This window comes from Dromaius novaehollandiae, chromosome 4 (assembly GCF_036370855.1).
Source record: "Dromaius novaehollandiae isolate bDroNov1 chromosome 4, bDroNov1.hap1, whole genome shotgun sequence".
NCBI lineage: Eukaryota > Metazoa > Chordata > Aves > Casuariiformes > Dromaiidae > Dromaius > Dromaius novaehollandiae.
This window is the reverse complement of record NC_088101.1, coordinates 58,232,851-58,257,713: the sequence shown is the minus strand read 5'-3', so window position 1 is coordinate 58,257,713 and position 24,863 is coordinate 58,232,851. Positions and strand designations below refer to the sequence as shown.

The window sequence follows — 24,863 nt, the reverse complement described above, 5'->3', positions numbered from 1 at the left end:
TTCATTTTCTTCTGGAAGGTCTAGTTATTTGGCATTAGCTAACATCCTTGCTGGACTCACACAGCCCTACACCTGCCTCCTTACGGTGTTTGCTCTGGAGCACAGTCAGTCTTTTCTCTGTTGCAGCTCGGTTCCTTCTTCCCAAGCTGATCCCGAGGGCCCAAAGAACATTTCTAGTTTGAAAGCATAGTCCAGTGTTCCTCTCTTCTGTCTAAATGTCCTTCTGCCTTTACCCATCCATCTGAGTTTTAAAAGTAAGCACTTCTAGCTAGTGCTAGTTGTCCTTGTTTCCCGGTCTGGGGAATTTCCGCTCTCCAAAACTCCTTCCTTTCAAGCAGCCTGGTGTCACCAGGGAGTGCCTGGTGCACCCTAAGCCCTGGTGCTCACCCTGGTGCTCTCTACGCTCACGTAGTTTCCTTTACCTACCGATGGCTTAGCCAGGCTCAACGGTTCTCTTATGGTTAATGTTCATCCTGAAGCTTTCTCTAGATGATGGTAGAGAAGGCTTGTCCTTACACATTCAGCAATAAAGCCATGTTCTAAAATTTAGAAGTTGTACAGAGATTTTTTTCAAAAAATCACTCAGGCAAAGAGACCAACTGCCTTGGTAGCTGACTACAGCAAGGACTATTTATCTGAATGTGGGTTTGCTTAGCAGGGCTGGATTTGATGCAGACTGGGCTAATAGTTTACTCGTTTCATTTGGAATACCTTGAAATAAATGTCCTAGGCAGTAATAGCTAAATTCAGGGGGATTTTTAGAAGCTAGACAATACGCGTTTGCATACCTGGCTATTGACAGAAAGACGTTTAGGCACTTGTATTTGACCACTGTGATACTCGGTAGCAGGTATTAATATGTGGTAATGCATGGATGGTAATATACAGACACATTGTCATACACGTGGCAGGGAAGCCACCTGTGCAATCCTGGCCAATACCTCTGTGTTTTTTCCAATTTTTCCAATTCCAGTTATGTGATTTTATCTTTTGAAAACACTGGAGAATACATGGACATGAAACAAGCTGATACCACTCAATATGTGCCGATGCTGGAAAGGAAGGAAGGCTCTAAATACTCGGATATCCAGAGATCCGTGTATGATCGCCCTGCTTCATACAAGAAGAAATCTATGTCAGGTAACAGAGCTGTCTGTTCTGCATTCATTATTAACACCAGTAATTCTTGCATAGAGCCATGTCTTATTTTTGCCCTCTCTGATATGGACTTCAACCACTGAGAGCTGCAAAAATGTAAGCATAAAACTATATGAATATAAACTATAAGCTAAAAGCTAATACTCCTGATTTTCATCGTGCTCTGAGGTAGGAGCATGTGCTCCTTCTGGAGCAGAAGGGATAAAGTTGTGTCTTTGCTTCTACACTGAAGTACAGAGTGGCTAGATTATACAATATGGCCACAGACACAGTCTTTGGAGGCAGTGATTTTATTCCTGTCTTGTATTTTTTCAAGATTTTGAGCAATAATAGTAATTTATATTGCTCTATTTCCACTTACATTTCACACTAACTGACACTTACCAAATGGAGAACACTCCCAAATACTTTCCTGGATTATGTAATGAAGATAATGAATGCATCCCATTCCCTGTCCCTTTTCTCAGAAACTAAATATGCTTTGCTTTAAAAATAGGCACAGTCACTTCTGGCTGTAGGCCTCAGGAACTGAAGCATATCCAGACCCAGACTTGCATGGCAGACTAATGTACTCATATTCTGCCCTGGGACAGTAGGGGTAAATGAATCACTGAATTTTGACCGCTTTTTGCTGACATCTTTCATAAAAAAAATAACAATCATTGCCATAGAATTCCTGACCCTTTTTTGCTGGTATTGGATTAGTCCCAGTGAATACTTGCTGGGAAACATAACAGTGTTCAGCAAAAGTAAATGGATAAAAATGTACATGCCCGCACAAAAATCTAATGAAGTTACCACCTCTAAATAAATGTTTTTGAACCACATGCTGAGCATTATAAACAACCCATCTAATACTTTAGTTGGCCTTTTTATCTTCACCTTTTCCCACAATTCTCTGGAAAAAAAAAGCTATAGACAGAATAAAAAACAAATTCTATTTTTAATATTGGAATTTTTTTTTAAGAATGCAATATTTGTCAGTGACTGATGCAGACGTGAAAAGTGGTTAGCTGCTATGAAAAGCCTGTTTTGGTCATGGTGATCTGTTAAAGTCATCAGTTCAGAATCATGATAGGTAGAGGGAACTGGGTGCTACTTTCACACTCCCTACTTTTGTAGCACAAGCATTTTTCTCTCTTTTTCAACAGACTCAGAAGTCAAAAACCTTCTTTCAGATGACAGTTCAGAAGGCCTCAGCCTATTGGATTTGCTGAGCTTCACCTATCAGGTTGCACGGGGAATGGAATTCTTGGCCTCTAAAAACGTAAGTAAATAAAAAGTAAGCAAAAATGTAAGAAAGTGCCAAAATGGCTTCACCTCCAATGATGTGTTTCAATTTAGATTTTGAAAACACAACACAAAATAACAGCCTTTCAGGGTCCTAGGCGACTTTCTCGCTTCCCCAGAAACAAAGATCACCATGGTTAGAAAAAAATCAAAGCAGCGGTCCTCTTCTCCCATTGCAGCCCACCACACTGATCGAGGCAGGGTGCCGGAGACGGCGGCTCTCGGCAGGTCTGAGTGGAGGGTCTGTGCAACCACAGGGCCGGCCTGCTCCGAAACAGAGCTGTGTCATTAGCACATGATGGGTAGCGGGGAAAGGATGGCATCACTTCTGCTTGCTCCCCACTGCAGTAAATCCGCATGAGCCCCCTCTGTTCCTGAGGCCTCGTGCCTCCCTCCCTACCCCTGCCAGCGGTGCGCTGCAGGTGCCTGTTAAGGCTGTGCCCAGAAAGTCAACAAACCTGGACTTTTTCAGAGAACTCTGCGAGGGAAATGGCCCTCATGGAATTAGCATGTCCTTGAATGACTTAATTTCTCTCCATGCAGTGTGTACACCGTGACTTGGCAGCTCGTAATGTCCTTCTGGCTCAAGGAAAAATTGTGAAGATCTGTGACTTTGGCCTGGCTAGAGACATCATGCATGACTCCAACTATGTCTCCAAGGGCAGTGTATGTACTTCTTCATCTCCCAAGCTCGGTTTTAATTGAAATGAGAAGTGTCAGTTTTAAATGCTGTTTAATGCTCTTGCCATTTGGTATTGGTTACAGTAATTGACAGTTGGGATGAAAACTCTTGAGAACAATTTTTCTCCACTTCATTAATTCACGTAACTTTCCTACGCCTGCTTGAATGATGAAAAGCGCTTGGCCACACTTAGTACTTTACGGACTTACATTTTAACTGGCAAGTTATGTGACTGGATAAATTATTAAGGAACTGTCACTGTGATATATAGAGTAATAACACATCAATCAGTGACACATCAGATCTAGATCATCAGTGCCACCTTTTGTATCATGTCCTCAGCCATCCTGGTCATTTGCTAGTAGTAAAATGAATACGATTATGTCTTAATTAGTTTTTCTGGGGAGCGTATCGTAACATTGCTTATAATCCCGGCACCTCAGTGTGTTATATGGCATTAAAAATAAATACTGGCAAGGGTAACACACATTTTCTTATTAGGGAGATGTTAATTCTTGTTGTCAATCAACCACTGTAATGGGAAACATTTCTCTAATGATTAATTTGTGGGGTTTTGGGTTTATTTCTCTTTGCCGCAGACTTTCCTTCCAGTAAAATGGATGGCACCTGAAAGCATTTTTGACAATCTGTACACAACATTAAGTGATGTCTGGTCTTACGGAATTCTGCTGTGGGAAATATTTTCTCTTGGTATGTACTGTGAACACTTTCTTACATGCAATAATTAAACTTTTTCAGTTCAAGCTGTCCTGCATAAAGTATTTCAAATTCTACAGTGAAAATATATACATGGAATTAATTATTAGTTTTTCTTCTGTATGGCATTCCAGATCCCAGTGCTAGGTATGAAATAATAAGTCCATACTCTCCCAAAATTTTTGTTTGAATTTTTTTGCAAGATACTTTTTTGTTAGAAAACCAAAAGCACTGAGTGAAGAGTTTATGTGGAAAAGTATTGGTCTCTCCAGGTCAGGAAGGAATTTCTGGCAAAATGAGAAGGAAGATATTTCCTCAATTAACCTACAGTTTGATGGTCAGGGTCTTCCTTGTAACAGGGAGCCTTGGGCCGCATCTGAGCCTAGTGGCTGTTCTGAAATGGTCTCTCCACATACGTTTCAAAAGATACCATTTTAGTCCCATTACCAAACGAAAACAAATGTCATTCTTCTGGGACGCTGATTTCTCATTTCCAGGGCAGGGCTGTTCACACAATTGGTTTATGGCACCATATAGTGGCTACGACAGCGCGTAGCAGTTACAGATGATGTATGGTTCCCATTTGGGATCAGCCTGATTAATTTGCCTCCCGGGCAGGCGGCTGGTCTGATTCAGTGCGTGTGCAGTGCCTAGATTTACTCTGAGCAGAATTCATCACGCCTGGATGGTATCTGTGACTGGCCCATGGCAACCCCAAGCCTAATGGTATTTTCTAGAATAGGCTGTCATATAACTGCTTCTCCGAAAACAGTGTTTGCATCATTATTTACAGTGTTGATTACTGTAATCCCTGAGCACCACAGGAGCCTGTAAACATCCTTTCCTCAGCATCTCTGAGAAGCACGGTGGTGCCATTGTATAGATGGGGAACTCAGGCACAGCTAAGTCTGTGCTTGGCTGTCCTGTTTGTAAGGAAGGGTCTGAAGCTATTTTAGGTGAAAACCTTGCTTTTGAAAGGATTGACATCTCTGGGGTAAAGATTATAGCATGCCTGCTCCTGAGAAAACTGCTCTTTCTTGGGAAAAAAACATATCCTCAGCTCAGTTTGTTCAGAATGTCAGCTTTGATGTCTTGCTGTGACATTGACTTCTGTTTTATCAATCCTTTTACACATCAGTTACAACTGAGCCCGAGTGCTCTGATATCTGCATGCCCCAAACGATCACTTAATGATGTTAGCTCAGGAGCTGAGTCCAAACTTCGAGCTTACCCATGCACCTTACGCACCAGCTGTGGTCTAAAGCTAGTTGTCCAGGCAGGGAAACTTCATGTAAGCCCTGCGGTGTGCATGTTATGCTGTGAGACAACAGTTCCCCAAGGCACTCGGGAGCCCATCAATAGGCCACATGAAAGCTGAGAGAGCCGCTGCGCTTTGGTGACAGCCTGGATGCTACTAGGCTATCAAGGGCTGAGTAGCCTTTCCCCAACCAGCCCTGCTGTAGAGGAGTCAGGGGAGGAGCGGGCTGTGGCCTTGACTGATCGCAATCAGAACAAATGAATTGGAGCTGATACATAACACAGTATAGTTCATGTATTCATTTTTGCCAGCTTTAGCTCAGTTTTATTAATTTTGATGGCATGTTAAACTATAATGTTAATATTTTTTGACATGAGCAGCAAGACAGTATTTGGCACAGTCTTCGTGGATTTCTGCTTTCCCAGCAGAAGGGCGATGTTTCGGTTTTATAAGCAAGTTCCAATTTAGGGCCACTTGACATTACAAGTAATGAATTATAATGGCAGGAATTAAACTTCGGTTCTATGCAAAACACAGCTTCAATGCTTGTTAACTATCATTTTTACCATCAGTTCCTAGCTCTTGATACATCACAAAACATAAAATGATCACTACCCAGAAGAGGTATTCTGGCCTTTGAACTTTTCTTAAAACAGCTTTACAAAGCTGTCTCTCACCTTTCTACACCCGCATGCATTCTCAGCACTCTCCAAGACTTAAAATTTACCCAAGTAGAGTATTAAGCAGAAAACTGAATTGAGCAGTTTTCCATCGTTCAACTTCCTTATATAGTTCAGCAAACACCCATTAGTAGGTATTAGTGGATTTGTGAACCTTTATTTTTAATATCATAAGCTGTAGTTTATTACAAGGTTGCATACAATATATAACAGTCTTTTTCTTATTTTTTGTCTGCAGGTGGCACACCATATCCTGGCATGATGGTTGATTCTACTTTCTACAATAAGATAAAGAGTGGCTACCGAATGGCAAAACCAGATCATGCTACCAATGAAGTGTAAGTGTGCATTTGGTTTTCCAGTGCCTGGTCTGCCTCCAGACAATTTCAGCTTTAATTTCTGTTTGGTTACCTGTTTTCCTCTCCCAAGCAGTTAAATTGGTTTCCATCGTATCTGTAGGTATGAGATCATGGTGAAGTGCTGGAACAGTGAACCGGAGAAAAGACCTTCTTTTTACCATTTGAGTGAAATTGTGGAGAGCTTGTTGCCTGGGGAGTATAAAAAGGTTTGCTCTTTGGAGTTTCCTCTGTATTTTCTGCATACATTTTCAGAGGGGATTGTAACTGTTGTTCTGACCATCAGAGCCATGAGCACTGAACTGACACATCCTAAGCTATGTAAATTAAATGATTCAGACAGGGACATTACATGTTTGGGGGATGTGAAGCTAAGGTTATTGAGAAAAACAATTTTGCAGTATTAGCTGGGAAGCAGAACTCTCGATTTCTAATGAAACTCAATTGAGTTAATGTTTCTGCTGGAGAATGGGTTTTGTATATTTTAAAGGGATTTTCCAGGTAGTGAAAGAATTCTAGAAGGAATTCTTGGGCAAAGTGTCTAATCTCCCTATCTCCCTTTGGACCTTGACATCATTTATTAGAAAGTTTTCCTCTCATACTTCTAATACTCACCTCTGGATAAGCTCTGCCTGCCCCATCACTTAGTGTTTCATTTCCCCAACTGCCTTCACCTTTCCCTCTCTCTCTACCCCTCTTTCACATCTACCTGGCTGCTCTGTGCTGCCACACTCACCTCTGCATCTCCCAAAACCTGCTTGTCACTTCTCCCTTCAAATTCCCAGGCACTTGAAGATTTGGGCTCCTCTGTCCAGTGCTGCTGGCCCTAAATTATGTACTCTGTGCTCATGCTCCCTGGGGCAATAGTGTGGTACTTTTGGTCAAAGGGCAGAATATTTGCTGGGTTAGTGAATCACAGCTATCTGGCTGAAGAAAGTAGGCCTTAATGAACAGCATCTAATGAGGGGTTTGAAATGATTATTTTCAGAGCTATGAGAAGATTCATCTGGACTTCCTGAAAAGTGATCACCCAGCTGTCACGCGCATGAGAGGGGACTGTGACAATGCTTACATTGGTGTCACCTACAAGAACGAAGACAAGTTAAAGGACAGGGAGAGTGGATTCGATGAGCAGAGACTGAGTGCTGACAGCGGATACATCATCCCCCTGCCTGACATTGACCCTGTTTCTGAAGACGAGCTTGGCAAAAGGAACAGGCACAGGTAAGTGGGGGCTATAGCCCATAGTCTTCATTCTGTGTCATATTAGACTATATGCATTCACACTTTTTAGTACCTTACCACACAAATAGTTTCCTTGGCTCTGCTGGAACTAATCGTAAGGAAGATCCCATGTAAACATGGCCATGGTGTGTTCAATGGGAAATGCCTTACGTGGACCTCTTTTGTGTACTGCATGGGACGGGGATTGCTGGTAGGGTGCTCCTTGTGTGCCCCTGAGGTTCTCTTGCTAGCTTGGCCCACTCACAGCCACTGCTGATGGCTCTTTGGGCACATTTTACAAGACTTTTTCCCCCTACAGCTGAATGGCTTGGAGCTAGGTGTGAGGTCTGAAGGGCTGGATTTGTTCTGTGTGAGACCAGCTCCAAAATTCAGGATAACTTGTTTTTTAATAACTTCACTGGCATTTTTTCATTGATGGCAGGGTATCCAGAACCTTTTACTGCTTCTGGATTAAGATTTATGGCCTCTATCTGTTACATCATCTTATTGTCACCTGACTTCCCTGGATTTGCCTGACTGACCTACTATCACAGTAGTGTCATAGAGTAATATCCAGTTAGTCTGATATTTCTCTAATGAGTCTCTGGCAGAAAGTGTATTGAGGGACATACAAACAACCTGCTCCTGGTGGTTCATTACCCCTGAGACGCAGGATGTGCTCTATCCTGATAAATGGGCAGTCAGAGTTACCTAAGAGTGCTCTGTGTGTCAGAAAGTGTGTGGGGAGATGGTGTTCAGTGCTAGAAATTAGAGTTTTATGCTTCCTTAGCTGCATTTGTCGTGTATTTTGAGAGGTTTGTCTCTTCCAGTTCCCAGACATCTGAAGAAAGTGCCATTGAAACTGGTTCCAGTAGCTCTACTTTTATCAAGAGAGAGGATGAGACCATTGAGGACATTGACATGATGGACGACATCGGGATTGACTCCTCAGACCTGGTAGAGGACAGCTTCCTGTAACCCCCCAGAAGCCACGAACACCTGCCAGCTCTGCACAAGGAGAAGCTTGCCATACAGTCTACAGACTTCTGCTCCACAGAGAAAACCACTTTATTGCGATGTAAATGATGTGAAGAGAAGATGGACTTGTACAGAGAAACTCCCAGCGTTGGGCACGGGAATCAGCCTGACTACGAATGAGAGAGACATGTTGAAGATGGATTTTTTTTAGTGTTGCTTCTTGCAGTACTTCAGTAGCATCTCAGTGTTGTTTGCCATTTGAACTGGTAGAAGGACGAAGGAAAAGGCCACAAACAGACCAGTTGTGTGTTTCAAGGGCATTCATATGACTTGGATGGATGGAATTTCCACTGCAGCAATACTTCACCCTTGTAATTATGTAAATAACTGTCCACTCAAGGATCTTTTGAGGTGCACATCGAACATATTCTCTGGATGTTAGAAGAGATCACTCATGAATTTTGTGTACTTCCTCCCTCAATCTCAGTGTCAGCTGCTGTTGAACTATCATGTGAATTGAAGAACATGCAAAAACCACTTTTGGACCAAAAAGGTCTAAAACCACAAGGGACTAACTGGTACTACAAAACATGTTACTTTTTACCATTAATGCAAGTAAAGGGGAATAATAATAATAATAATTAAAAAAAAAGTCTATAATAGGTGTTAGAAACCTAGAAAGTCTTTATTAACTGTAGAAGATAGCTGTTTTCATAATAATACTACTACCATTTTCAGTAACACTAAGTATATATTTTATAATTCATTGTCCTTCAGTAAAGCACAGTTTCAAGAAACTTTACTAAGTAGGAGAAAAAGATTTATGACCTGAAAATTTTTATGAAACAATCGTTTTATCTGGCTGCACACAGTATGGTAAGTGCTCTGGTTAGCTAAAACTACTTTAACATGGAGAAACATTTGTATCTTCTAATGTGCTAAGATTTAGTTTTCTATCATCAGCTGAGTAGCTTTTCTAATCAGATGTACTAAAAGCAATTACTGTCTTCTGATTTAGAGAGGTTCTAAACATTTTTAAATTTTTTAAAATGAAAATTTATGCCACATTTCCAAGATGCTGCAGAATGGAAGTATTTGATAAACCACCAGCAACATCCCATTATTAGTGTTTCATGGGAACTCAAAAGAAATCTTGTCCTGGGGTGAGCTGTGAATAATTGAGTTGATATTTGAACTGGTCAAGGAACAAAGACATCTCCCCTAGCCTGGAACTCCAGATTAAATAAGAAGAAGTAACTCCACAACAAATATACTTGTCTTAGCTGTCAGGTTTAAATAGCATCAGAAAACTCTGAGTCTATTATCTTTGCAGACTGAAACTACAAACAGTAATTGCTTCCAAATGTGTTTTTTGGAGGAAGGCGTATGAAAATGAATCCATTTTCAGTTTGCAATAGTTGTTTATTGATGCCACTTACACGAACAAAGTATTATGATTACTGCTATCACTGTAAAATGTATTATCAACATATGATGCTTTGGAAGACTTACATGTGAAAGAGGTACATTACCACAGTGGACCCCATCCTTTCTGGTGCTCAGCTTTCAGACTCGGCACTAATTCAGTGCAATGAGCGCCTCACACGAAGTGCTTGGCATCTGGCATGACACAGTCAATGCAAATGCGATGCAAACTCACTCCTGTGTTGCAGCCTTTTCCTGGGAAGTGTGAAGGACAGACCAGCAGTGACGGACAGAACATGCTGCCTGGATTCTGAATAACAAATCTAAAATTCAAATTTAAATGGCCCTAGGAAAAGCTACACAACTCCCCTTGACTTCACTTGTTCTGGAGAGTTGTGAATCAGATGAAAACAAATGTAATATTGTCAGTGTTACAGGCAAATAATTCTGGATCTGGATTTAAAAATGTCTTCTGACTAAGGCCACATGCAAATGTACTGCAAATGTGAAAATATGACTTGAAGTGAGGCACAGAGATTTTCAGCCCTGAGGATGGCTAACGGTCCGAATGAGCCATCAGCACATGAGCACATCCTCCACTCCTTGCAGTCAACAGATCGAGTGTCTTTTTGGAAGCAGTGCTTTAGCGAAACACGTCACTGAGCTCTGTACAGGGATAACTGTGAAATTTAAAGGCTCTTGATGTAGCCAGGACAGATAAGATAATGCCTCCCTCTGACTATGAAGTATAAATTGGGGAAACACAAATGATCTACTAGATATCCCAGATATCTGAATGGCCGCTTGAGACCACACATGCCTTAATTTGCATGCAGTCAGTACAGCTACACATTAGGCAAGCGGATTCACCTGCATTTTTGCACATGGCCTCGTGTTCTTCATGGTTTGAAAATCAGGCCCAGCATGTTTAATTGTATCAGGTACTGGTATATAAGATATTTTCATGTGACCTTCCCTTCCTCTCACTGGTTTCATCCTGTATCTCACAACGCGTCTTGGCTCTAGACCCAAACTGGAGATATGAACCAGAACTGGCTTGCTTTCTGATCCCTGGTAATGTTAATTTTCCATCCTGTAATGAGTACCGTGTAATGAACTGCATCCATGCCAGGGGTCTAGCCAAACCCAGCTCATTTCAGGCTTGGAATCATAAACTAGCCTAGGAATTGGGAATGAGAGGCAGAGGAAGAGAGGGGATTTACTGGAGTGGGAGAGGATGATTCATTTAGTTTTACAATATTTTCAGTATTACAGACTTTTTCTTTTATGGCTTTATTTTTGAGAAGCCACTGGAAGAGATATTCCCAATTCTTTCTCTAGAGTAATTGTATAATGACAATCAGCATTAGCCTATGAAACACAGCTTGTGATTTGGAATGGCCAACCAATTCCTTACAGTGTGGTCTGCAACTTGTAAAAAATGGTCCTATTACATGATGAAGGACGTAAGATATGGTGATGTTATACATCAATATGTATATAAGTATTTTTATATAGACTTCTAGAATACTGCCAAACATTTATGACAGCTATATCACTGCCTTTTGTTTATATTTTTTTTACTGTGATATATTCCACAGGCACGTTAACTGTTGCACTTTGAATGTCCAAAAGTTATATTTTAGAATAATAAAGAAGGAAGTGTTTCCAAAATGGTGGCTGTTGTGAAATGTTTGAAGAAGGGCAAACTGGCCTGAGTGATGGTAGGCACAAAATGTATTACAAAATGCCCCTGTCGATATTTTGTCTTTAAAAAAATCTTGTAAATTAAGATCTCTATATTTCAATAAATGATATATAATTTAAGGATATGTGAGGGGTCTATACTCACTTACTGAAAGATGGTTATAAAGAATCAGTCTTGCTTGGCTTTTTTTTTTTTTTTTTCCCCCCAGATGTTTTGGTTAATGGAGTGTTCTGCAAAGCCACTAGGCAGAAAGGGCAAGCAGGGCTCTGAGCCCTTCAGGGGGATGTGATGAGGAAGTGCCTATTTTTTTCAGCCTGGACTGAGCTCACCTTCTTTATGAATCAAACTGGATTTTCTCTCATGATTCTATGCTCCCACAGTAATTAATCTAACATAATGGATATGACTGCATACAAGTTTGAGAAGAACTGCAACATACCAGCATGAAAATAGAATTAAACTTGCCAGATGCACTTCCTACATTAAAGTCTGTCCCTTTTTGCCAGTGGGAGCTAGGTGAGGCTGACTGTGGAAAAAGACTGTGAAAAAGCAGCTTAGCAATCTCCTGTCCTTGGAGTGGTCATATCTGATAAAACCATCTCTGAGATGAACTCTCTGTCTAGCATCTCCCTCTCCTTCACCAGCTCCTCACAAAGCAAAGCCCCTCGTCACTTTGAATAGGGTGGAACAGCCTCAGCCCATACCTTAAATATGAGTTAAAACAGGTTTCCGCTCCTTCACAAAGAGGACTATTTATCCTATAATGTTGCATGGACATGTAACACTTCCTATCGCCCCAGGGTTTCAGGAAAGGGTCACGGCAGTGCTTGTGTCCTTATTTCTGTCCTCCTCAGCCCTGTGGCCGCTCCTCTGGAAGATCAGCAGTTGTGTGAGACACGAGAACCGACAGAATCGTTACTGCTGCTGTGCATGATAAATGACGGCAGCACCAAAATCCCTCCCTGCACGAGGGCCATCACCTTGGGTACAGAGCTCAGATTTGGTTCTCTGACCCACTCCTTTCCCTTTGCAGAACAGGAGTGTGATCACCGGTGTGTAAGACACCCATGCGTCCACGTATGTGTAGGGGAACTTGTATGGGAAGCGTCACACCCTCTTGCTGAAGGGACGCGTTTTGTGCAAAGAACCTGAGCCCTCACTGCACTACAAAACACAGCCCAGGTGTCCTGCAGGAATCGTTCCCCTGTTCTTGCTCCGTGTCTCAAGGTTGCTGCATAAACAGACCTAGGGACCTGTCCGTGTGGGGAAAGGGCAGTTTGCCACAAGGTGTGAGCCAGGGTATGCAGGGTGGCGCGCCGGAGAACCAACTGGGAGCCAGTAAAGGGAGCCATTTGCCAAAAACGACCCTGTGACCTAAGCACAAGAATGTAGTGGGGTTGCAAAGAAGCTGTGAGGGAAGCATGAAAGAGACAGCAAGAGCTGCCAGTGGACCAATAAATAGCGAGCATATGACAGGGCAAGGTAGGGAACAGCTTTTTACGTGGGCCCTTGGCAGGAGACTTCAGCTTATGTGGGTAAATAGATCTGCAGCTGGGCTTTGGGGTTGTTATGTCTTGCAAAAGGTTAGAAGGTTTATGGCTGTGGGAGTTGTGTGCTGGGATAACCCAGCTAGAAGAAACATTAGTTCACATAGAAAAATCAGAAAAAAACAAAGCTAAGCCCTTCATGCTCTCAAAAATGAAGAAGAGACAAAGGCACCTTGTGGGACCTGGGCTGCCTCACCGAACTGGCAGCTGGAGGGAGAGTCCATAGGCCGTGGAAGTCCACTGCCAGTGCCCGCAGCCTCCGTGGGAGAGTGTTGGACTCAATGCCCATGGGTCTGACAGCCTTGCCACCTCTCTGCCCTTACCCCTTTCAGGGGTACAGCTGGCTGTTGTGGGGCCACAACACAGCAAGGCTGTTGGGCAGCCGAGGAGCCATCTAGCCCTTTCCTCTTCTGGCAGTTTTGCTGTGACCAGGGCTTCCTTAGCCTGTCAGCATGATGGAGACTCCAGGGGCTCCTCAAGACATTTACCCCAATCTGGGACTACACCTGCTGATAAAGCTTTTCCTAAAATCTAGCTTGTATCTTCCTTGGTGGATCTTGGGTTGCTAAGAAGAGAGAAAGGGAGAGCCCCTCTGGAAAGGACTGCAGAAATCCTCCACATCAGAAAGCTTTCACCCAGCTGTGAAACTGGAAAATGGATTTCTTTTCTGATAAAATAGTTGACTTTCTGCTAAAAAAAACCCAAACTTGGAAATCAGAAAAAACAAAACAAACAAAACTTTAACATTTTTTTCCTGAATCTTAATTCCTTTCCCCCTTTTTTTCCAATGTATTTCAAATGGAAAAATTCTTTTAAGTTCCAGCCCCCAATTGTCCCCATACCAATAATGGGAGAAAATGTTCTGAGACACCAGATTTATGATCTCTAAAAGTTCTAAGGTTTTCTTACACTTGTCAATACCTTTACTGAACTGAGTAGATAAATTATAGGCAGGCATTTACTTCTTAATGTGTAGCATTATTTCTACTATAACAAAAAAAGCTTTTAAACATCTTCTAAAAATTGCTGAATGCATGTCACAAGGAGCAAAGCTTTTCTTTTCTGAGTTGGCCACAAGATGGAAGCATCAGACAAAAATCCATTACTCTTCATTTCCTCATCCTTTTTTCTGTTTTTGTTTCCTCAGCAGCACAGATGTGCTGCCACTGCAGAGGCAAAGCAGCTGGGAGCCTTTACAGAAATAGGAGGTAAAGAAATACATATATTTTCCATCATATCCAAATGTTTTGTTTGGAAGTGCTTTGAATCTGGGTATGATAACCATAATTTTCCATTGGATAAGACCTGGAGTAGACACTCCTACATAAGAATAAAAAACACACTCAGTTCTGCTCTTACCAAGCACAAAACTGAAACAGAGTCAAGAAACTCAGTGAAGTTGCTTGGGATTTACCTGGGCCAAAGTTATTCATTTTGTGTTACAGTTCTTTGTGTTACAGTATAAAGCCCAAATTCTGCAAGGATGGAAACTTTTGTGGAAAATGCCATGCTATCCCACTGGCCTGATAGGTCTGAAGGACACTTTTGCCTCAGAAAAACCCTACTTTTTTTGGGGGGGGGGATTTAGAATAAAATGTGATTTTATACAAGGGGGCGCAGTGAGACCTTAGGTATCCCAAGTTCAATTGAGACTTCTTTCATCACCTCCACATTTATTCTCTTGTTGCTTTAGTATTTTGTTGACATTAGATGAAGGGCAAGAAGCACTCCTGAACTGAGTGGCCAGATCCAACCTTTGTATTACTCAGGAAAGTATGCAAATATGCTTTGGATGAATTTGCAAACTATTCCAAATCCTGCAGCATACTGATAAATCACACATTTCAATATCCACTTTGGCATTAGTACTGCTGCACTCTCCTAGGAGGAGCTTCACCTTCTATATCGTTTCTCCCAAGAACTGATGCAAGATTTGTAAGGAGAGGAATGTGACTATCAGACCAGCTGATACAGCTGAAAAAAACCCTAGAAGTAACTCATGTTGGGATTGGAGGTAGGGCTTGGATATCTAAAAACTTGACTGTGTTTTCCAGCTCTAGTAGTCTAAGAAAAGAAAACAATTCTCTCCACAAAGCTTGCCCTTGCCTTTCCAATCTGCTCAGACCTTCACAGTTACAACAACAATTTCTTTCCACATTTACTTGTAAAGAGTAGCATTGCAAATTTACTTCTGGATGGCTGAGACAATAACCACTGTGTTGCCAGCAGTAGCATGTGTCAGCTGATGCTGGGAGTCTTGGCAATGCCTATTTAAAGCAGGCTTTAAGCTTTGAAATCTGAGCCACCTTGTCAAAGGTAAGCCAAGTACGTATGTGCTACCAGTGACAGCTCTACAAAAAACTGGCTACAACTAGCAAATGTATTTGGGTGTATTTGTATTTACACAAAGTGTATTTGTCAACTTGCTGGTTGATTGCTTTCAAAGGTAGAATTTTGTTTTGCTCACAATCTATTTGACATGAAAAATGAAGAGTGCTTTGGTAGGTAAAAATGTTGCTATGTTGATGTGGGAAGGATGTCAACACTTTAAAGACAATCTTCAATTATAAAAACAAGAGTCTATTGTCGTCATTTAACCTGGCATGCTGTATGACACAGACCAGAGGGTTTTCCCAAATTAATTCCCATTTGAACCAGAGCCTGTCATTTAGGAAAAAAAAAAAAAAAACCAAAACCAGTCTTTTCTCATCTCTGTGAATCCTTGTGTAAATATCAGGTTTTGCAGCTGCTTACATGTGAGACAAGTGTTATTAGTTTGACACTCCAGGCATGCACCAAACCAAGACTCAGTTCCACATTGTTTGCTTAGAGGAGCTCAGAAACCCGTTAGCCATCATTTCCAGACTGATCGGCTGGGTGAATGGGGGAGCGGCTGGATTTCATCAACGTATTTCAATCATTTTCAGTTCAGTTTCTCATTTCTGTCTTTGGCAGTTTTGGTTACGTGTGTGCGATGCGCTGGTGCTCTGTGTATGCAGTGGGGCTTCCTCTGGCTTCCAGTTAGTGGAGGGGAACTGGCCTGAAGGAGGAAAGGTGCCTGTAGCCAAAAAAGTGATATAAAACATTTCCACACTGTAAGAAAACATGGGTGAATTTAGTTAAACGTTAATGTTTTCCCTCTCTCTCCCAAGAGAGAGGGCATAGTTCCTGGCTACGCGGTTAGTGGGTAAAGTCTTGGCGGGATCGTCTGGAAGATGCTGGGGCATGGTGTTTTCCGCTTCTTCTGTCGCCTTGCTAAGATGGCCAGATTTGTTCAGCAGTGCATTCGACTTGGCTGTTTTTCCTCCCACGCAGCATTTTCAGCCTTCCCCTGGCGAAGCGGGCCGGGAGCAGCGCTGCTTCCCTCGTTCAGACTCGCTGCCAAAGGCCAGGGCCGCCGGGGGTCCGGTGCCCCCGAGAGCTTGCATAGCTAATGCGCTGCCACAGCTCTCTTCCCGGGATCCCTGGCTGTTCCCTCGGCAGCGAGCAGCCCTCGGAACTAAATCCTGTGACGAGCGCTGTTGCAAACGTTCAAGAGAAACTGGATGTTGAAGGGAAATGGGTTTGAAAATGTCAGCATTCTGTAAAAGAGAAAAAAAAGTGTGGTGTGAATATATGTTGTTTTACTGTCAAAAACTGAACAGCCCAAACCTGTCCTGCACTGCCAAAAATTAAAAACTTTATTTTTTGGCTCAAATGTTTCAGTATTCACATTTTCTCCTGGAAATGCCATGTTCGCTATGGAAAACATTGACAGAAAGTTTTGACTTTTCTGTTGAAATCCACTTGCACCCTTTCCCTCCAGAAAAGACTAGCGAGCGCATTATGAGGTCCTGTGCTGAGAATGAGACTATGCCATTACAAGGGCCTTTCAGAGGAACTGCTGTTAGAAGTTGCCTTTGAACCACAAGGGAGTATCGATTAAAGATTTGTTATCCTGGCAGGTTCCAACAAAGCTGACAGCCTCTCTAGATAGGTTTGCGGACACGGGAGCTGTGCTGTGTCCTCGTGACCCACCGCCACAGGATGCTCCCAGGGAAAGGCATGTGCCTGCCCACCCTTGGCTTTTGATCCCAGGAGTAAGAGAAGGAAGGGTCCAAATCCTGCCACTGCCTTGCTACTTCATGTAAGTCAGAGATGCTGACAGCAGCATCTAGGATAAAAACGCAGCGGATGCCTAAAAAAGAAAAATGGGGGTTGAGAGAATGTGGCCTGAATCTTGAGTTTTATAAATGAAGTGAGGCTTGTAGGAGGAGTTAATATACTTTATCAGGTTCACTGACTCACTGTTATCTTGAGACCATGTCAGCTACAGGAGCTCTACTGCACCAGCACCACATTTTGTGTGTGATGTTGTTCAGCTCTTTTTCTTCTCATACACTGAAGAATGAACATAGGGCTTGCGAGAGGTGCTGAATTAACAGAAAGGAAGAGGTCTGTTTTCTTATATATTTACTGAAGAGCAGTAACGTAGCTCATGGCAAATCGCTCCACCTTGTCCTCCTACTGCCAGGGTGTCTTGTCCCCCGATGCCTGCTGAGGTTCCTCAACGTGCCTGTGCTACAAGCCTGACACCAGGCTGACTCATGCAGTTATCCACCAGCATCTCCCAGCAAACAGCAGTGTAGGAGCTAGCAGAAGGAATGACCCACGGATATAATGAGCACCCACAGTCATCTCCTGAGGTATGCCTACATCTTGATGTGGTTGGGTGTCTTGCCTTTGCTTCGCCTGCTCAGCTGCCCTGAGTGGGGGGGAACGAAGCAGTTATGGCTCACCGGGATGTCCTCGGGGATGCTTTCTGGCATTTCCCCACCAGGAAATGCCAGGCCCCCAGATGCACTTTTGCGGGGGCAGCTCCAGCTCTGGCCCAGCACCTGCAGCAATGCAAAGGGTGCTGGATGGGCTGCTGTTGAGGGACCCTTGTGCGGTTGTGCATGGAGAGGCTTTGGGAGTAAACACTGAATTGACATACAGGGTAAATGTCATCATATAACATAGCCTATACTCCTTGCAACAGGCAAAAGCTGTCACCCTGGTCTAGGGCAAAGCACCTCTGTTCTCATTCACACCAGAGCACCCAAAAAGGATCTGGTGAGGAACAGTAAGCCCTAAAGAATGATACTCTCAGATCACCTGGATGGACATAGGGACAATTAAGGATTTAGCCTTGAGGATATCACCAGGAGAGCTTCAGAAGATTGTAAATGCAGTCACCAAAGGAGGCTCCAGTAGGCCTGAGAAGGTTTTTTATTTCTGCCTTGAAGTTTCTTACCATCACTAAAGACACCCTCATTGAGTTTTGTGCATTGACACCTCTCCTCTAGGAAGCGGTCTGAGAGATTTTATGGTACTATCTACAAACTGGAGTGATGGGTAATCTAAAAATATCAGAGTAGGCCACTGACTCATTTCACTTAAGCCAAGCAGCTGTCAGATGGTAAAGACTTTCCATTACTGTTATTATTTCTGTTGGCAACCTGGGCTGGATTCAAACAGCTGACAAGCTATATATCCTCTTATCAACTTCCCAAACCACCCGTTCTGCCATTTAGTTATAGTTTTATGTCATCTAGTCACGCAGTAGCAGAAATACTGAGAAATCATGATTTTATGATATTCTTATGTTGTTCAAACTGATGTGATGTGATGAGATTGGATTGTTCGTGCTTCTGAAAATATATGCATGCCTGTATCTTCTTCTGTCTTTGAATGGTCAAACATTCCAAATAGTGGGCATTTTGTGCATTGAAAAATGTACTCTACCTCTTTCATGAAATGAAAAGAAACATTGTGTTTACTTTTTATTTCATTAAAATGCCAACCAGAAAGTTCCGGAAAAGTTTGGAAGTTTCTCTTTTTTCCTGAATCTAGGAAAAAAACCAACAAAGTGAGAAGAGAGAAGAAAAGGTTTGATTTAGTAAAAATAAAAAAATCATATAAAACATTTTAAAAACAATAAAAAATCAACCATTACCTATCTTATATGACCCAGAGCCTAAGCTGAGATCAGATCTTTTCAATAGATAAGGCACATCTTGAAGACACCCAGTTAATCAGCTGAATTCTTCTCGCTTCAGTAGTTCTATGATTAGAAATGCTCAAAGGCTGGACACAAGCATTAATACTTCAAAGCATAAGAGAATAATAGTTTATTGCAAAAGCTATACATCTTTCAAACTTTTCAGTACATTATGATGACTACATCAAAAGGTTTTGTTGAAATTTTGTCAAAAATCTAAACCTGCAGTTTCAGCATATCACCCTTTGCACACTGTAAGTAACTCTGCAAATAAATTCTACTAAATATAGAGATGTATGGCTATATATCTGCCAAAGTCCTTCCAAAAGGGCTATAGTTTCTCTTTGATGAGACAACTGTCCTCATGAAATCGAAGATATTGTTTTGGATGGAGTAGCGAAGGTAATAAAACGCTCCTAGAGGAGCTGTAGGTGCAGGGACTATCTGTGCAGTGACTGTGTTTGCCTGTGCCCTGCTGCCAATACGTCCTGCCCTAATACAACCGCTACTAGTTTAGCATTCAGCAAGCGGAAATCTTTTTGCAAAGAGAGTGGCAGAAAGTCCCCTTAGCACACAACAACCAGAAAGTGGCATCTGATAAATATGTGCCTTTCCTGCTTCTCCCCTAATGTTGCAAAGATAACATTGTGGAAGACATCAAAAAGCAGTACTGTTCTCCTTTCTCGTCCTTCCCCTTCCTTAAGGCCACATCTCCCCCATGTTATGTCAGTGGTCAGCACTTTGGAAAATCAGTTTGACTCCTCCTTCCCTTCCTGCAGGTGCTGTGATTCATTCTCCTCAACACTGCTCCTGAGGACACAGATGCTTCGCTATATGCTCGCTGCAATACTTTGAATTGTAGCCTGGTCTTGGGTTTAAAACCCACAGATTTCAAAGGAACTTATTTATGAGTGACTGTCCAGAACACAGCTAGACCCTCTCTTTAAAAAATAACTCTTTTGGTGTAAGGGCTGCCCACTGGAGGAGGGAAAGAAAAGGCAGAAATACAGTATTACTAAAACAATAAATGGCAATATACACTGGCTCCTTGATACCATCTCCGGATGCTGAATTCATGACTCTTCAGTCCTTTGTAAATAAGGGTCCATTCCCGTCTCTGCTTGTAGTAGCTTACCCAAAGGACTGTCCAAAATGTCCTCATGTGGTGTTTCACCCCTATACATCTTCTGGTACAGGTCTGGAAAGATTCCTACTGACATAAAAGGAATTTGACTTAGGGCCTTTCTTGATTTTGTAATGTCCTATATACTCCTAACTGGCTGAACTTATTAGCCCTGATAGCTGTCTAGGGAGCAAAATGGTGATGGCCCTCAGGAAAAATCTGAAGTATTACTGTACCCGATAGCAAAACATCATACGTTGATCCTCCAATGCATGGTTTAAAAGCAAAACAAAACGTGCTGGGTTCTTTTGGTTCCCCTCACGTTATGATGTTTATCTGGGATCATGAAAGCTGTGTACGAATGAAGGCGAAAAAACTGTGATTCCAGCAAAAGCCATCCATTGCAAAGCTATGGCGCAGCAATCTGATGCAACACGTTGCCCTAGCAGTCCAGCTCACTGTAAATCCAACTCTCCTTCTGCCAGCACAAAAGTCCACAGAAGGAGTTCATAGAAGATTTTGGGACTCCTTCTCCAGAACTTCATTCTCAGGGAAAACCACCAGCATTCAGACGATTTAGTAATATTATATGCAGGGTTAGGTGCTCCAGCAAGAAAAAAAAAGTCCTCCCCCACCTCTTTTTCAACTTGAAAATAACTTTTGTAAAATGAGAGTCCCAGAAGCTGTTGCTAAACAGTACCACAGTTTGCCTGGATAAGCTGTAATAATTAGCAGTAATCTGAACAGGACTGAAGGCGAATTCAAGGGCTATACTCTGTAGGAGACACTGGCACTACCTTCAGTCTCAAATATTCACACCTGTAGAGCAGACTGCAAGAGAAGTGTGATTTACCTCTGTTTATCTCCCGCATTCTCACGAAGGCCAGTTTACACTCTGGTTTGGGTGCAGTCGTTACCATATAATAACATAAATACCCATATTCCCTTATCAGGCTGAGCTGCTTGTCTGCTTTTTGTCTCCTGCAGGTTGAAGTGGCTGTGTGTACACAATCCCAGGTGGACACGCGGCGCTTGCTTTGGATTTGATACTTTCTCTTTCCTCTCACCCATTCCTAGGGCAGCAGAGATGAGCATTTCATATCTCTGAAGTCCATTTCCTCTAGCTGCTTCTTGTCATTTCCTAGCAGGATTTATCTGTGTATGTGAACGTACAGCTGGAGAGGGGTGTTGTTTGCACTTTTTTTCCTCTAGCAACCCTATGTGCGTGCAGGGAGCTGTCAGCGAGGCTGCGGGGCTCTCGGGTGCAACAGCGAGCAGCACGGGAGTGTGAGAAGCTGGAAGAACCTGACCTCAAATTCTTCCTCAAACACAAATCATCTCCGTGGTTTAAAATCGGTACTTCCTGGAGTTTTAAATGTATAATTGTTTTCACTATTTGCTGCTTGGGGGGGGGGGGGGGGGGAAGAGGAACAGAGAACCAAGAAGAAAAACCGCAGTTGTTAGACTAATGAGAAGAGGCAGGAAAAGAGCAGAGACAAGTCCCCAGATAGGGAAGGTGCTGGAGATTAGAAGGATCAAAGTTAAACCTGTCCCAAAATTTCCAGCTAAGGAGCAGCTGTAGGTAAGGAAATGGCAGTAGCAGAGGCAAAGCTGATGGCTAAACAGCAGCTGTGAAGTCAAGGGCAAATACTATTAGACTTCCTTCAATTTGTATCACACCATAGCTGTCATTTAACAACTATCTTAAAGACACAAGAAGCTGAATTTAAAACACACTTTTCTAAGCTGATTTCACAGAAACTGCCACCCCAGGTCCTCTCTGTTTACCCACCAAAGGGGGAGCGGGCTCTTCCAGGGTTCCCTCGCTCCTGCTAGGAAGTCTGCATCTTGCCCCGGGAATCTCGAGCTATGCTTGTTAAAGGGATGCTGTCAGACTGATACCTGTTTATTTCCCCAAATGAGTTAAAAGCAGCTTGAGGATTACAACTGTCTTTGCCTATTTCTGTCATCATACAGTTTTCTGTCTCCAGCTTCATGCTTTGTTTCCTGCTGGTGTCTAAAGGATGCACACTGACAGCAGGACAAAGTGACTGCTGTGAAACAGTGGTGCTGGCTGCGGGGCCACGATCAGCAGCAAGACTAGCCGGTGAGCCTGGGTAAGATGTTTTCTTTTGTTCTGTCAATAGTTTACTATCAGAAGAACATGGCTTTGGTTAATCCGACACTATTCACTAATCAGGCCAAATGTGCAGATTGACTAAAGCACATGCTTAGGGTTTGGGAGATCCAAGTTCAGCTCTGCCATCTGTTTGAAGCTTAGTTTTCCTGCAGCGTACTCCAGCCAGTAGACCCTAGGTTGAGCTGGGTGAGCAGGTGCAGCATCTCTCCTGTTGAAGCTGTTACACTTTGCATACAAAGATTAAATATTTGTCAGAGCTGATGTTCCCATGTGTCCCAGCACCCACCTGGGTGCCCTAATCACTGCATTGCAAAGCTCTCTCTTGCATTTGTGTTTAAATGTAATATGCAAAGTGAGACTGCATCAAGAGGAGAGATAGCAGAAGTCTTTCTGTGCTGCACCATAGTTTGCAAGGCTAAGGCAGTCTCCTGGGGAAAGGATGCAGGTGCAAATCTCCTTGTACAGAGGAAAGCAGAACAGAGCTGAGATTTCCTTCACCTTGAATATGCACCCTAGCCCATAGTTCGGTGGGGTTCCCCTTCTGGCATGCAGACTTTCCCAGGTCCATGAGCTATGCAAGGGACCATGAAAGGTGGTGAAGAAGCCTGCGCCTGCAGTGGAGACTTTATATCCTTTGTACTGGAGTTCTCACCTGGCAACTTTGGGGGACTTTAGAAAATCAGAAGAGCTGGAAACAAGTGGACGATTGGGTAAAGGGAAGCAACATCTGATAGAAGATGAACTAGAAATAGAGGCTTGCTTGTTTGGCTTATATCAATTCAGACAAGATACATTAACATGTTCCTGAGCTCTAAAGACTCAGAATCAGGAGCCCCTTGTACCTGGAGCCGTACAACAGCAGAATAGAGTCCTTTTCCCTTCAAAAGCTCACAGGCCATAGTGGGTAAATAGAGTTCAGACACAAATATGTTTTTAGCTTAAAAGTGTTCTTTTAAATCTTTTCTCTCTGCTCTAAGAGTGCCAAGTAGTGCCAGTTTGGAAATAATTTCTGAAATGTGGACATCTGTCTTCTGGGATCTGTACTGAAAACACCATCTTTTTTCACATGGCTCACCAAACAAGCCATTCATTAGTAACTAGTTTTAATCTGTAATGACTTTGGGTCTGATTCATGGTTGTCATGCTTAAGCTTTGTAGCTTTATCGGGGGGGTTGCATGAGCAAACATCTGGGGTGCAGAAGTGAATCTGGTCCTGTTCTCTGGTCAGACTGGTGATTTTTATGTGACGTTTCACATCTTGTCATTGACCGATGAGCCATTCTAACGTCTAAGAAAAAAATTTACAGAATAATGTCTACCCAATGCAATTACTCTAAAAATAACAGCTAATCTTCTGTTTGAGATGCTAATTTATAGGAGGAAAGGTTTGGTAATAAAACCTAAATCTTGCAATTATGTGTTGTTTTGGTTTGGTTTTCTTTTTTGAGGTATAGAAGCAATTCTGCCCTTAGCCGAGAAAGCATGCGCTGTGTTCTGCCTGCAGATCTTCTAGCACTAGCTAGAAGTATTTCATACAAGTCCACATGTAAGAAAAAGCTTTTCATCAGTCTGAGATAAGATATAAACAACCTCAGGAAGTTTGGAATATGTTATTAAAACTGTTCTCTAGTATCCTTGTTACATGTTGTTTTGGCATTACATACTTTAGTATAAGCTTATGAAATTCAGTTGTTGGCTAGCCTCTGATCTGTCCCATGACCTCTCATCAGAAAATCACATCCTTTTATAAGTGGGGTATGACAAGAAAGACCGTGTGCTGCTGTTCATTTAACGAGTCATCTGTCTTGTTTTCCTCCTCTTAAATCCTTTCTTTTCTGCATTCCATCCCGCCTGTACCACAGGCATTTCTCAGCCTTGCCCCTCCGAGGCGCCTGCGCCCAGGTCCGCCCAGCCTGGCATCGGGCCCCGCACTGAGCACCCGCGCCAGGGAGGCGATGGCCCTGGGCCGGTCACAGGCACCGCAGGGGGCTGGACACTCGGGGCGAACGGCCTGAAATCTCAATAAAGCTGGGGGAATCTGGACAGCGCTATCTGTGAGCTGCAGGCAGTAAACGATTCTGCATATGATTGCGTATGACTCACTTAGGGCTTTTCGTGGTGGTATAACTTATTAATAAAAGCCTCGCTCTTGGCTGAGAGTGCTGTGCATGAAAACCGGCAGCAAATTAAGGATGCTAAACGACCGCCCATGTGCTCCCCTCCAAAGTGAAGGCGCTGAGCCTCCCGAGGGAACGGTCCTCCCCAGGGGCTGCAGACGCTCTGCTGCAGGCGCGCGGCCGTGCTCGGGTGAGGATGCGGCCCCCGGCTTTGCCGCACCGGCCCGGGGCCCCGCACCCCTGGGTAGCCAGGCCCAGGCTCCCCTGAGGCTTCCCTGTCAGAGTCTAAACCCCTGCGGAAACCAGCAGGTGCTTAAATGCTTAAAGGGGAATTAGGCACCCAGGTAGCTGCATTTTGAGCTTCCAGTCAGTGTCTCCGGCTCACGCCTTACATGTGCCGTAGTAATCTAAAGCAGGCCACAAGCAGACACTGCACCG

At 43.1% G+C, this 24,863-nt stretch overlaps 1 protein-coding gene across 2 annotated transcripts in view; it reads left to right on the top strand.

Annotated features, from left to right (window-relative positions):
- PDGFRA (platelet derived growth factor receptor alpha) overlaps positions 1-11,600 on the top strand; it is a 36,602-nt gene extending 25,002 nt beyond the window's left edge. For both annotated transcript variants that reach the window (XM_026093746.2, XM_064511148.1), the window contains exons 16-23: positions 974-1,140; positions 2,310-2,425; positions 2,992-3,114; positions 3,730-3,841; positions 6,024-6,123; positions 6,245-6,350; positions 7,130-7,365; positions 8,196-11,600. In XM_026093746.2, coding sequence (XP_025949531.1) covers positions 974-1,140; positions 2,310-2,425; positions 2,992-3,114; positions 3,730-3,841; positions 6,024-6,123; positions 6,245-6,350; positions 7,130-7,365; positions 8,196-8,343 — 1,108 coding nt within the window. In that variant the 3' untranslated portion in view covers positions 8,344-11,600. The remainder of the gene's footprint in view (positions 1-973; positions 1,141-2,309; positions 2,426-2,991; positions 3,115-3,729; positions 3,842-6,023; positions 6,124-6,244; positions 6,351-7,129; positions 7,366-8,195) is intronic.
- The last annotated feature ends 13,263 nt before the right edge of the window (positions 11,601-24,863 follow it).